Source organism: Halichoerus grypus, chromosome 4 (assembly GCF_964656455.1).
Source record: "Halichoerus grypus chromosome 4, mHalGry1.hap1.1, whole genome shotgun sequence".
NCBI lineage: Eukaryota > Metazoa > Chordata > Mammalia > Carnivora > Phocidae > Halichoerus > Halichoerus grypus.
In genome coordinates, this window is record NC_135715.1 from 172,391,019 (window position 1) to 172,405,373 (window position 14,355).

Consider the following 14,355-nt stretch of genomic DNA (forward strand, 5'->3'; position numbering starts at 1 on the left):
GATGCTTAAGCGACTGAGCCACCTAGGCGCCCCTCATTTGCTTTTTATTATTTTACTAAACTAACAAAATGTGCATGTCTGCTATGCGGCAGGCATCAGTATCAGCAGGTAGATCTAAATTTTTTTTTTAACAATTAAAAGGGATTAAGGGAATAAATGGTATAGATCTGGAAGAGGTAAACGGGCCTGGGGCATTTGATCAGGTATTTGCCTGAATTGTTCAGGACCTAGTTTATTTTAATCCAATTTAGAATTAAATTTGTGATTACAGTTTAATCCTAAATTGATTTAGTCAAAACATTACTTTAATGCATAGACCAACTTCTCCGAAATTTTGAAGCTAGCACTTCCTCTTTCTCTAGACACTGTGAGGGGATGTTACATGAGCAAGATGGGGATTGGGGAGGAAGTATCAAACTTTAGCCAAAGGGTTAGAAATCAGGGGCACCTGGTGGCTCAGCTGGTTAAGTGCAGACTTCTGATTTCAGCTCAGGTCATGATCTCGGGGTAATGAGCTTGACACCCCCCCCCCCCCGAAAAGGGCTCCACACTCAGCGTCAAGTCTGCTTCTCTCTCTCTCTCCCTCTGCCTCTCTCCCCATTCACGGGCATGCTTGCTCTCTTTCAAATACATAAATAAATAAAATCTTTAAAAAAAAATAAAGTGTTAGAGATCAGTCAAGTTGTGGGAATGTCTGTGATGGAAAAACTGAGCTAAAGTGCGACCCCCTAGCCAAACAGTTAGATTAAAATAAACAGCTCAAGGTAATTTTCCTTCTTTAGTCGTAAGTCTGGGATTAGATTCTTCTTCTGTCCTAAGTCTGGAATTCGATTCTTCTTGTATGGAGATTTGAAGTCAATCCTTGATATGCCTATTTAGAATTCATCTTCTTAATGAAAGATAAACTCTGATCTTGCAGTATCTAGTCTTTCATCCTGCAGTCTCTGCTGTGCCAGGACTCAGTTTCCTATCATTAACTAGCATCGCATTAGGTGAGCCTCCCTGTTGCTAACCATCTCCAGCGGAATGTATCTTCATGTCTGTATTATTTCTAGAATTAAATTACAAGCCCAGCGGGGTAGCAACTGCGTCTAATTGATTTTCTGTATTACCTAACATTTCTGTTGGTGCTTAATGTATTTTTTTCAGACTCCTTTAGCATTTTTTTTTTGCCATATAATTGAGAACTGTTGTAACCACTAATACAAAAAAACAGCAATATCTAGGGCCTCCTTAGCAAACATGATCTCTTCAATGGTGAGCTGAACTCTGAGTAGGGATCCAAGAATGTTGGAAAAGGAAACTCATCAACTCAGTGGCAATAGGGAGGCAGCAGCAGGTAGTGAAAAGAATAAATCTTTTTTGGGGGAAATCTGACTTTGAGTCCTTAAACTCATTGTGTCACCTCGGATAAGTCCTTTGAACTCTCTGGGGCCCTGTAAAATTAAGGCAGTTAGATAATCCCAAATATTTCAGAATTCCGATGTTTGATTTTATTAAAAAATTAAAGAGAAACATTTACCCTCAGAACAATTTTGAGGGAGGTCACCTCCAAAATCGAAGATCCTGCCTTTATTTTTTTGTAGCCAAACTCAATATTTAGCTTATCCCATTATCTTTCTATTTCTTAGACTATATAGGTGTTTGAAATTCTTTTTCTCACTTTCTATTCTAGTATATATTTTTATATTTCCTCAGTAATCCCCCCTCTAATATTTTTACTATTTGTTTTTCTTGTTTTTTTTTCTTGTATGTCATTTGTTTCTCCATTAGTAGATTCCTAACTTCTTCCTTTACAGACTATCCTTCCCACCATCTTGCTTTGTGATAGAATCTCTTAAAAACACAGTGGAGGAGGATGTCTTGGTAGTGATTATTCTTTAACATTCACTAAAGACTATACATTTCCAGTGTCACACAACTTCATTTCTATTTTCCTGGGTATAAAACCACATTTTTAAGGTATCATATTCAGAAAGATTATGAGAGAAATAAAAACACTTGCATTTTAAATAATTGCTTGGTGGATGACAAAGTCCGGTTGCTACATACAATGTCCTCTCCTCAAATTTATATACCTCTTCTTTTCACATTCTCTTTTGTTTACATTTTCTCTTTTCACAATTTTTTCTTTTCACCTCCTTTTATGTCTTTAATCCTAACTTTCCAACCTCTTGACTGTCTCATCCTTCCCTGTTAACACTACCACACGTATATCCTTTCCACCTGTGTCCTCGAGTCCTCTTTCCAAGAGCAGAAAATAGGGTTGGCCAGAGCCAACCTACGAGAAGAGATGTACCTTTCTTTGCCCTCCACCTAGAATTGCCTTTCCTTTTCCTTTGGGCACCACTATTTTCTAAAATGGGCACCACCATTTTCTAAAGGTCTCTTGTGTCCCTCTAGTTGGTCATAATGGATTCAAGTGGGCCTTCTGTATTTCCCCAAATTCAGGACTATTTCTGATTTCATTTCCTGCAACCAACACTTAACCTGTCCTGGGTCTCAAGGTAGCCTTAAGATCTGAATCCTCTGATGTCCCCAAATGAACTAATAGATCATGTATTCTCTTTCCTTAGGCAAAAGTATAATTACCAGGGGCTTTTTAGGGATTTTTTACTACATAAGAATAATACAAGGTATCATGGTGAAAATGTTTTAGCATGCCTGAATTCCATCTCCTTTAAATATGCCATATCCGGCAGAAATTGACTAAAATGGAGAAAAACTCTAAAGTGGAAAATTGATATACTAGCTACTTTACAGATAAGAAAAGAACTTATTAAAGTTTCTAAAGATAAAATTTCTCAATGAAAAAAATATATTCACCTGAGGGTTTTTTAAAAATTTTTAGGTAAAATGGAGTTATAAGGAAAATATACAACCTCAGCATTCAGTTTATCAGCAACAACAGATATGTTTTCAGTTCCTTTCTGCTTTTATTTTTAACTAGTGAGTTTTCATCACTTAAGAACTACACTGTATATAAATTTCTTCCTCTCTCCCACAATCCCTTCTCCTGGATTTCCTTTCACATTACTTTGAATAAAATATGACACACACATCACTCCAAATCCCTCTATAATCTATTTGCCAAGTGTCTCACCATTTGTAAAGCACTTTGAAATACAGTGGCACATTTGGTTCTTACCACTCTGTGAGACAGATATGGTAGAGCCTGGGCCTATTTTGCAAAGAGGAAAACCAGTGCTCAGAGAAATTGCTATGCTACTCAGGTCATACAATTTCGAGAAGCAGAACCAAGAACCTAACTCTCATCTTCTGACCACATCCACCTATCCAGATTCTTTTCCTGCTGAATTCCACATAGAACCTACCATGGAATAATTACAGCAGGTCTTCTTTTGTGTTGTTTCCAATTGAAAAGGAACACTAATGATTTAATTAAAAATATTAATGATTTAAAATTTTATGTCCAAACCACACCCGTGCAATCACATAACATCTTATGATTTTAAATCCTACATTCACAAAGGTGAGTGAACATTCCTTCTCTTTCTCAATATATACATCAGAACACTTAAGTAAGGTGTCAGGCACAGCCAGCAAATTTGGAGTGAGATAAGGTACACGGATGAAATGTTGGTTTCTAGGACCACATTATCTGCATGATATTTATATTATTCATTGAGGCTGGGAATTACCACTCTAAAATGAAATATATGGAGTGTCTTTTTGAATTTCTCTGGTTTTCAAACATTCTTCTGTATATGTGACAACCCACAGAAGCCAATTCCTTTCTCAATCTCCCTACACCCTATCTGATGAGGATCTAATAGCTAGCTTTGTAATTTAAAAAGCAAACATGAATGTAAGAGCACAAAAAAGATGTTGTAATAGAGTAGAGAGACGGTAGCCGTAAAGTTAAGTGATTGAATAATACTCTTGAAGCATGGCACATATATTGACTCTTGTTTGGCATTTCTAGTAAATAATTTTTAGGTACTGAAATTTCGTAGAAGCTTTTCTATACCAACAACCTTCAAACTATTTCCTTTCTATATCTTAGTTTTCAAACAAGCTTTCCATCACTTTTGGTTTTCAAATGCATTTCTCCCCATTTATTATTCCTTTCATCTGATATTTTTCTTCATCTCATTTTTAACTAAATTTATTAAGAAAAGTTCTGAAAGCATTTTGACCTGAAACCTAGAATTCAACACTAGTTCCAACTCAACCAGCAACAAAATTCATCCTTTTCTTTGCCCAGGACATGTCCTGGTTTACCCTTTTAACTTACTGAAATCAAAAGGCAGGTTTGGGAGTATGTTTAGACTTGCCCCATTAGCTACAATACAGATTCAAGATGTTTTCTACGTATCTTATTCCTGCTTTAGAAAATGGCTTAAAACTCTTCTCTTGTTACCTCTCATTAACATCACGTTTTAGGATTGCCTGGAGTATTGCCCCTGGGCAACCCCCCTTCCCTTTTTCTACTTACCGGCTGCCTTTTGACACCTAGCCAATTTTTCCAGATCAGGACCCGAAGCTGATGAAACTGGGAAGCCATCCTTCAAACACCACGAACAAGAGAATTCCCCTCTTTTCCTCCACCCCACAGAAGAATTGCTACCCTGTCCAACTTGCTGTGTCAATGGGTCAAAGCCTTTTCACGGCATAACTTTCCTGAGGGCTGGGTAAGAAACCCACAGTTCTGCTGCTGCTGGATTTTTCCTTTGGCTTAATCCTTGAGCAGGGAGCACTTCTCAACCAGCTCTTATCATTCAGATAATGCCCTACTGTAAAAAAAAAAAAAAAAAAAAGCTGAACCCACACCTCCTACTCTCCGTGAAATTAACTGCCTATCCACACCTTCCTGAAGGTGTCACCTGCATTGGACACGTCATGAGGAATTAGGTGGGACTCTTGCCAGGCCAGTAGGACTTGTCCTACATTCTCTCGCCTTCTTTTCTACATAGTGTCTGCTGTAGCAGACGCAGGACACATAGCATTTTACAGACTCTGGGCCCAGTGACTCATAATATTTAAATTGTCATTAAGATGTTTTAGCTCAATAAGGCCAGAGCTCAGCTAAAACACTCTGAACCTCAATCCATGGAGAAAGTCTCAATTTTTAGCCTAAAGTTGAGTTGAATGCTTTGATTTGGAGGGAAGTAACTATGTTGGCTAAGTTTCACCTTCTGTTACAATTTACTAGGTTAAACAAATTGCAGAAAATAAAAGGTAGGCTGTAGGTGGCATAAATGGCATACAATGGATTCCCTCATTTGGGGGATGGGGGTTCATGTATCCATTATAGGAAAGCCACGTTGTTTTAGGCTTTTATAATTAAGGAAGACACAGGCTGACACGGGACATCACTGAATTTATGATATAGCAGAGTTCTAATGCACTTGAATATCCAAATCAGTAAAAGAAATCTATCATAAATTAGGAGAAAAGAAAAAGTCTCTATGCTTACATTATTCAAGGTATTTTCTAATTAAGTAATTTTAATTGTGATTTCAGGATACATGTGAAGGAGAACTCTGGCATAAAAGTTTCCAGGAGTAACCTTGCTTAAACACCTTAATGACAACCTATTCCCTCTGATATCAATGCCTCCACAATCTGGCTCCAGCCAATTTTTCAATAGTCTACTACAAATGTTTGACTGCTTGCCAAACTCATATATATTACAATGTGCAAACATAGCTGTTTTCTGGTCCTTGACTTGCTTATGCCATCTCTTCTACCTGGGATAAACTCCTCCCTCTCTAAGCTTCTACCTCTCGATATCATACTCAGGTTGACATCTTCCATGATGCCTTTTAAGAAATACCCTTAGGATATCCTCTCGCTTGCCTCTGAATCCAGCATAGTTCTTTGTTTATATTTCTCTCAAGGACCCTGCATTTCTTATTTTTCCCACTAGATTGTCAGCTCTTAAAGATCATAAACTATTTTATATCAAAATACTTCAGAATGATTAATGGTCATTAACTGCTGCTGAATTTAATTGAATATTGAGCCAAGGCTAGTGAAACTCTCCTTTGTTCCTTACACCTTTCTATGACTGATCCAGGTTCTATTTGTGAAATCAGTAAAAGCAGTGTGTGAGTTATCCTTTCAACGTTTGAGTTCAAATGCTGGTTCAGCTTCCTGGTCCCCATGCCGACTCTGAAATGTTGATGGCAGCCAGCCTGGGGCTGACTGGAGCCATGTTGGCACATGCCAATTACCTCAACTTTGGCTCTGCCCCTACTGTGATGAGTCTTTCCAAGCCTAATCCCTATTAAGCAGTCAGTCCTGAATATCTAGAACTTGGCTCTTGAATTTTTTTTTTGAACAAGGTTAAAGACAAGGTGCTCTTCAGATACTGGGTGCCTCTGGAGGTAATACTCTCCTTCACCACTTCTGGGATTCAGTGTCCAAGATTCTTCTGGCTTTCTCAAGATTTGCAGATAACTTGAGCTCCTGCTCCCTGCCTTCTTTCTCTGCCATCTGTCACAGTCTACAACTCACTAATGGTTTGATTCACAAATAAATATTATTCACTTGTGAAGTCAAGGTGGGATTTGGTAAAGTCCCTCTACATGTTGAGGGACATTACAGGTGCACAGAGTCACTTTATTCAGTCAGGTTACTTCAGCTTAAAAAGTACTGACTCACCACGTGACTGATGCAGGTGAGAGGTCAGCTCGAAAAGTATCAAATGGTTTCTCCTAGTAGCTATTTGTCATCTTTCCAGTGTAATCATGGAGTTTTCTGTTGTTGGTTTAACTTTGGTTATAGAGTCTCTCTTTCAGGCTCTTCTCTGGCCTGGACACCTTCATCTACTACCTCTAATTTTCTGATGATGATTATGTATTTTATTACAACCCATGACTTCCCAGGAGATTTATCTCTTCAAAGTAATTTCAAAACTATGTATTAAGTGTTTAATATATGTAATATATTCCTTTATACTGGAAGGCACACAATGTCATAACTCCAAATGTCACACACACTTACTTGGGGACTAGGGTATTCTTTCACAAAACATAATTCAAAGTAGTTTAAGGTGGGGTATATAGACAATGAGACCTCCAAATTTTGCCCCACTCTAAATATCTATATTCTGGCATCTATGTTGGCCATATCTGCTTCTAGTATCTCCTTTAAGATTTTCAAATTTCTTTTAAAATTTACTTTTGAAGGCATCTTTTATGATTTCATTTCAGAAAAGACCTTAGCTAACATTAATCTTGGAAGCTATAGCTTATGTAAATCAGGAATCATAATCTCTGATCAGAATAGAATTTAAAGAAATTATTAGACCAACCAAAAGGAAATGGAAGAGAATGTGGAAGGAGATTAAAGATAGTGAATTCTTTTTTATTTTGTTTTGTACAGAGAAAGGTATAGCTTTGTGCCTTACCCCTGACTATAGATTGAGGTGCTTTGGCAGATATTTTAGGAGTTCCCCTTGAGGGAAGAAAGAACAATTTAGGAACCAGAAATAAGCTATATCCAGGACACATAGTTGCTGAAAAATGTTTTTTAAAAAGCAAAAAGCTAAACTGAAAAAAAAAATCAAATAAACAGGGGCAAATTAGAACAATACACAATCCATGAATGAATACATTTATCAGTAAACTGTTGACAGATTTTATTCCTATAGTTGTACTGAGAAGTTAAATTACTCTATTTGGCCAGACCATGGTGATCTGCCACACTATTTCGTGTTCCAGTGCTTCTGCCAGAGGCCAGCAGACACAGGCTGTCCTTAGGATGACTTCCAAGTCTCGGACCATAATATCTGCTTCTACTCCCTTTCTTTGATGTTGGTGATTCTACACTTTGGTGATCAACAGATGCATCCCTTTATCAAGCAAGGAGTCTACCAGAACTTAGGTAGCATTTGCTTTTGTGTGCTCACTTCACCAACAGTAAAACCAAAAAAAATATAGCTTTATCACAGAATAGCTTGCACAAAAATTAGCTAATCCTAGGATTCCAGCTTTCTGCTTTCCTGAATTCCAGTAACAGCAAGTTTTGGAGAACAGTTCAAACAGCCCAAATTTGACTGAGCTATGCACAGAATTAGTTTTGAACATGCGTGGTTATCCTCCTAAGGTTGGTCTTATCTAGGATCACCTCCAGAGTCACTTCATCTGCTGAACCTAGTTAGAATGGTGGCTTGGCCAAGGCTGCACAACTGTGTAATTGACGGGCACCATACGCACTGGAGTGGCAGCTCTTGGCAGTCAATCATCATGTAGCACACTCCAGGACCAGAGCAAGAGGGAATGGGCCCAACCATGAGTAGGATATTAACACAGCTGAAACACATTAATTTGTTTTAGTAGTATTAAAGATCTATATTAATAATAATAAATACTAGACTATAAAGCCTATATTTGTTTAACTCATCACTGTATAATAGGAATTTAACATAGATCTTGCCTTATAGTAGGTGGTCAATTAATGCTTATTGAATAACTGAGTAGGAAACATTTGTTAAGCACTTACTGAATTATCACGGGAGGGCTATCATGTAGAAAGTGGCATTATCCCCATTTTCAGAGGGAGAAAGTGACATTCAGAGAGGATATAACTTGCCTAAGTTCACCTAGTTAGAAGTGGAGATGGTGAGAACAGCAGCGGGGGATCTCAACCCCTACATCAATACTTTTCATCTCTGTGTCCTGCTGCCTCCAATCTTGTGTACTGCACTGTGTGGGAAGAACTGAGAAGGAAAGAAAAGAACTTCAGGGTTTTCTCTGGTTTTCGAGGTGCCCATAAATCACTTGTAGAGATTTATTGAAAATGAAAAATTATTGCCAAAATAAGTGCACAAAGAATTATCGCACCAGGAAGTCAGGAAAAAGAAGTCTGCTCTTTTCAGGCTTCTTGGTAGAACAGCCAAGAAGTTCCCAGGGTGGCCCTTGCCAGCTCCATTAGGTGTGTCTCTGCACTCTCAATCATCCCTGCTGCTATCTGCTGTAATGCCTTGGATGAAGACTATTCACTTTCAGGCTTTGTCATGCGGCTCCCTCGTGCTCATTCTTAAACAACTGACTCAAGTGTTGCTTCCTCTCTGAAGCCTTTCCCAGCCCTTCCACCCACCACGCCCCAACTCCAGGATGAATTAATCACCTCTTCATCTATTTTACTATTGACCTCTGTTCATAAAGATACTCAACTCCTTATTAGCCTCTGTCATAGTCAGTCTTTCTCCTCATCTACACTCTGAGCCCCTAGAGGACAGAAACAGTGGGTTGGGGATTAAGTCTATATCTTTGGAGAATGGTGAGGACCCTGACCTGACTAGATCTAAGAGCTGGTTTGAAGTGGTAGCAGATAAAATTTGAAGAGTGAGGGACCTTAATGCTAAAGAACTCAGGATGCCTTTTTGAGGATTCAGAATGGGAAGTTCCTGGCAACTCTTCTAAAGAGAAAAAGCAAGATAAAACTGATGCTGTGGGAGGATGAAAATGTTAGTGGTTGGGGGGCCCCTGGATGGCTCAGTCAATTAAGCATCCGATTCTTGATTTCACCTTAGGTCATGATCACAGGGTCATGAGATTGAGCCCCATGTTGGGTTCCGCACTCAGCAGGGAATCTGCTGGAGATACTCTTCCTCTCCCTCTACCTTTAGCCCTCCCCCCACTCTCTCTCCCAAATAAATAAATCAATCTTAAAAAAAAAAAAGAAAGAAAAAAGAAAACGTTAGTGGTTGAGACCTGAAACCTCTATTCTGAATGGGAAACAAATGTAGGATTAAATCAATGACGAAGCAAAAGAGCTTAGGAATTTTGATGGTAACCAAATCCATTATTTTACTCCTTTTTTTATCCATACCATCAGAGACAACTTGCTTTTTTTCCTCCCACCATTAATTGATTTTTACATTAAGATGCTATGGGATTGGGGTCTCTGGCTGGCTCAGTCAGCAGAGCATGTGACTCTTGATCTCAGGATCATGAGTTCAAGCCCCACATTGGGCACAAAGTTTATTTAAAAAAAAAAAAAAGATGCTATGGGATGCTCATCACATATAGTACCTAATCTTTATAATAAACCTGTAAGGACAATTTTAGAATCTCTGCTCTATAGATGAGGAAACATAGGGTAAGTAGCTTTCCTAGGTCACACTGCTAATGAGTGTCAGAACAGTGACTTGAACTCAGGCCTCTGTGTCTGCAAAGCCTGTTCTCTAATAGACCCTCATAAAGCAAGCATGAATAAGAAAATATGGCAAGTGTGTACATTTGACCCAGGTGGAAATGTGCAATACATTGAGAAATTGAAGCTAACTCCTGGCAAAAATAATAGCATCCTTCTTTTATGAGGAGGGTGAGGCTTCATCAGAGGCTTAAGATAATGAGGCACCAATTGCTAATACCTCATTACCTAAGATCCACCTTACCTGCGATGGAAGGTGGCGATAGCCAGTGCTATGAAGCAGGTAGGTGTGAGGAAGATGTCAGATTCAGGATTTTCAGGTACTTTATCAGCACTGAGGTTCTCCAGTGATGATGTGGATAGAACTATGTCAGGAAGCAACTGGTAAAAATCTGATCCACAAAACCAGGAAGTAAGGCATATTTTAAGGGGGCTTAAAACAAGACTCACTCTCTCCAAGCTAAGTTATAAGGCAGCTCTCTCTCCAAGATGGTACAATGATACAGAATACCACATCACAAATAATATGGTCTTGTCAGTAAAGCCAGTTTGATAAACTAACTGATGATCTTGCTTATATCATTGAGCCATGTGACTCTGGGAATTTCAGGGTGATTTACAGTCTAGCAAAGGATTACTCACCTACTCACCCAGGATGTGTAATAACTTGCTTGGTTATACTGGTAAAGTATGTTGAATTAAGTAATTTTACTACATATGTTGCTATAATCTTGTAGGGATAAGAAATAAGAAATAATTGGTCCTGTTTGGGCCAACCTATTAAAACTTAAGGAAAAATTTGAGGTAGAGTATTAAGAAAGATCAGTCCTGGGGTGCCTCAGTGGCTCAGTTGGTTAAGGGTCTGCCTTCGGCTCAGGTCATGATCTCAGGGTCCTGGGATCCAGCCCTGTGTAAGTCTCCCTGCTCAGTGGGGAGTCTGCTTCTCCTTCTCCTTCTGCCCCTCCCCCTGCCTCGTGTGTGTGTTCTCTCTTTCTCAAATGAATAAATAAAAATCTTTAAAAAAAAGAAAGATCAGTCCTCTTTTTGCAGTGAAAATTCTAATCAATTCTCCATTTAGGAGAAAAAATGAAAACAAAAAATACTATTGTTCCCTTCTTTGCACCTTATATCTTTCTTCCCCCACAAAACCTAAAGCGGCTTATAAGACAAATATTTGTTTTTATCTAGTATCACTTATTTCTTTATCGTAAAAAAATACAAGAAACCAATTTCATGATGTGTTTTAGTCTTTGGTGATTTACCTGTTCCCAGAGAAATTTAAAAGAGAATATCACAAATATTAAAGGTTTCTATATTCATGTGGCAGCATGCCTTCTCTTTTTTTTTTTAAAGATTTTATTTATTTGAGAGAGAGAATGAGATAGAGAGAGCATGAGAGGGGGGAGGGTCAGAGGGAGAAGCAGACTCTCTGCTGAGCAGGGAGCCCGATGTGGGACTCGATCCCAGGACTCCAGGATCATGACCTGAGCCGAAGGCAGTCGCTTAACCAACTGAGCCACCCAGGCGCCCCAGCATGCCTTCTCTTGAATAGAACAGAAACTATCTTAGAAAAATAGATTTTTCTTGAATAAGCTGGAAATTTTTCATTCCTAGAATTTTAAAATTCCAAACCTTCAGTAGAGGAAAAACAAGTCACCCAGTTATCTGTCCCCTCAATCTTGAGCAACACACAATTTTCCTATATATTTCCTATGTGTGTCATTACTAAACTCATTTGAAAGAATGGTATTGAGTGGATAGGGACTGGTCAATGACTTCAATTCAAATCAATAATAAAATATTTTAGATGAAAATCCCTTGATTCAAACACTAATTGGCCAGAGTACAGAGAATTAAAAGTCTTTGTTTTCAGTGAGGCAGCAAAGATGGCAAAGGAGTAGGAGACCTTAATTTCATCTGGTCCCAGGAATTCAGCTAGATAGCTATCAAATCATTCTGAACATCTGTGTACTCAACCAGAGATCTAAGAAAAAAATAGCTGCAACTCTACAAATAGAAAAGCAACCACTTTCTGCAAGGTAGGAGATGCAGAGAAGTGAATCTGAGGGGATATATGGGAAGATAGACCATGGGGACTGGCATGATATATTAAGGGTGATAAATGAGAAAAATATGCAGCCAAGAATACTTTATCCAGTTAAGATGTCATTCAAAATAGAAGGAGTGATAAAAACTTCCAGAACAAACAGAAACAAAAAGAATTTGTGATCACCAAACCAGCCCTACAAGAAATATTAAAGAGATCCTCTAAGCAAAGAGAGAGCCCAAAAGTAACACAGAACAGAAAGGAACAGAAACAATATACAGTAACAGTCACTTTACCGGTAATACAGTGGCACTACATTCATATCTTTTAATAGTAATTCTGAATGTAAATGGGCTAAATGCCCCAATCAAAAGACACAGGGAATCAGATTGGATAAAAAAGCAAGACCCATCAATATGCTGTCTGCAAGAGACTCATTTTAGACCCAAGATACCTCCAGATTGAAAGTGAGGGGGTGGAAAACCATTTATAAAGCTAATGGACATCAAAAGAAAGCTGGGGTGGCAATCCTTATATCAGACAAATTAGATTTTAAACCAAAGACAGTAATAAAAGACGAGGAAGGACACTATATCATAATTAAAGGGTCTATCCAACAAGAAGATCTAACAATTGTAAATATTTATGCCCCTAAATGGGAGCAGCCAATTATGTAAGCCAACTAATAACAAAATCAAAGAAGCACACAGATAATAATACAATGATAGTAAGGGACATTAACACCCCCCCTCACTGCAATGGACAGATCATCTAAGCAGAAGATCAACATGGAAGTAAGGGCTTTGAATGACACACTGGACCAGATGGACTTCACAGATATATTCAGAATATTCCATAGTAAAGCAACAGTGCACATGGAACATTCTCCAGAATAGATCACATACTGGGTCCCAAATCAGGTCTCAACTGGTACCAAAAGATTGGGATCATTCCTTGCATATTTTTGGACCATAATGCTTTGAAACTGGAACTCACTCACTTAAGAGGAAATTTGGAAAGAACTCAAATACATGGAGGCTAAAGAGCATCCTACTAAAGAATGAATGGGTCAACGAGGAAATTAAAGAAGAATTAAAAAATTTATGGAAACAAATGAAAATGAAAACACAATTGGGATGCAGCAAAGGCAGCCTGAAGAGGGAAGTATATGGTAATACAAGCCTTTCTCAAGAAACAAGAAAGGTCTCAAATACACAACCTAACCTGACACCTAAAGGAGCTGGAGAGAGAACAGCAAATAAAGCCTAAACCCAGCAGGAGAAGAGAAATAATAAAGATCAGAGCAGGAATCAATGAAGATAGAAACCAAAAGAACAGTAGAACAGATCAACAAAACTAGGAGCTGGTTCTTTGAAAGAATTAATAAGATTGATAAACCTCTGGCCAGACTTATCAAAAAGAAAAGAGAAAGGACCCAAATAAATAAAATCATGAGTGAAAGAGGAGAGATCACAACCAACACCGAAGAGATACAAACAATTATAAGAACACATTATGAGCAAATATATGCCAACAAATTAAGCAATCTGGAAGAAATGTATGCATTCCTAGAGATGTATAAACTACAAAAACTGAAACAGGAAGAAATGGAAAACCTGAACAGACCCATAACCAGCAAGGAAATTGAAGCAGTGATCAAAAATTTCCCAACAAACAAGAGCCCAAGGCCAGATAGTTTCCCAGGGGAATTCACCAAACATTTAAAGAAGAATTAATACCTATTCTTCTGAGGCTGTTTCAAAAAATAGAAATGGAAGGAAAACTTCCAAACTCTTTCTATGAGGCCAGCATTACCTTGATCCCAAAACTAGACAAAGACCCCACCAAAAAGGAGAATCACAGACCAATATCCCTGATGAACATGGATGCAAAAATTCTCACTAAAATACTAGCCATTAGGATCCAACAGTACCTTAAAAGGATTATTCACCACAACCAAGTGGGATTTATTCCTGGGCTGTAAGGGTGGCTCAATATCTGCAAATCAACCAATGTGATACACTACATTAATAAAAGAAAGGAATGCAGAAAAAGCATTTGACAAAGTACAGCATCCTTTCTTGATTAAAACTCTTCACATTGCAGGGAGAGAGGGAACATACCTCAATATCATAAAAGCCATCTATGAAAAACCCACAGCAAATGTCATTCTCAATGGG

The 14,355-nt window shown here is 38.3% G+C and overlaps 1 protein-coding gene across 1 annotated transcript in view; it reads right to left on the reverse strand.

Moving 5' to 3' along the window:
• ABCA12 (ATP binding cassette subfamily A member 12) overlaps positions 1-4,870 on the reverse strand; it is a 169,768-nt gene extending 164,898 nt beyond the window's left edge. The window contains exon 1 of the mRNA XM_036087379.2: positions 4,460-4,870. Within this exon, the coding sequence (XP_035943272.2) occupies positions 4,460-4,528 (69 nt within the window). The 5' untranslated portion in view covers positions 4,529-4,870. The remainder of the gene's footprint in view (positions 1-4,459) is intronic.
• Between the last annotated feature and the right edge of the window lie 9,485 nt (positions 4,871-14,355).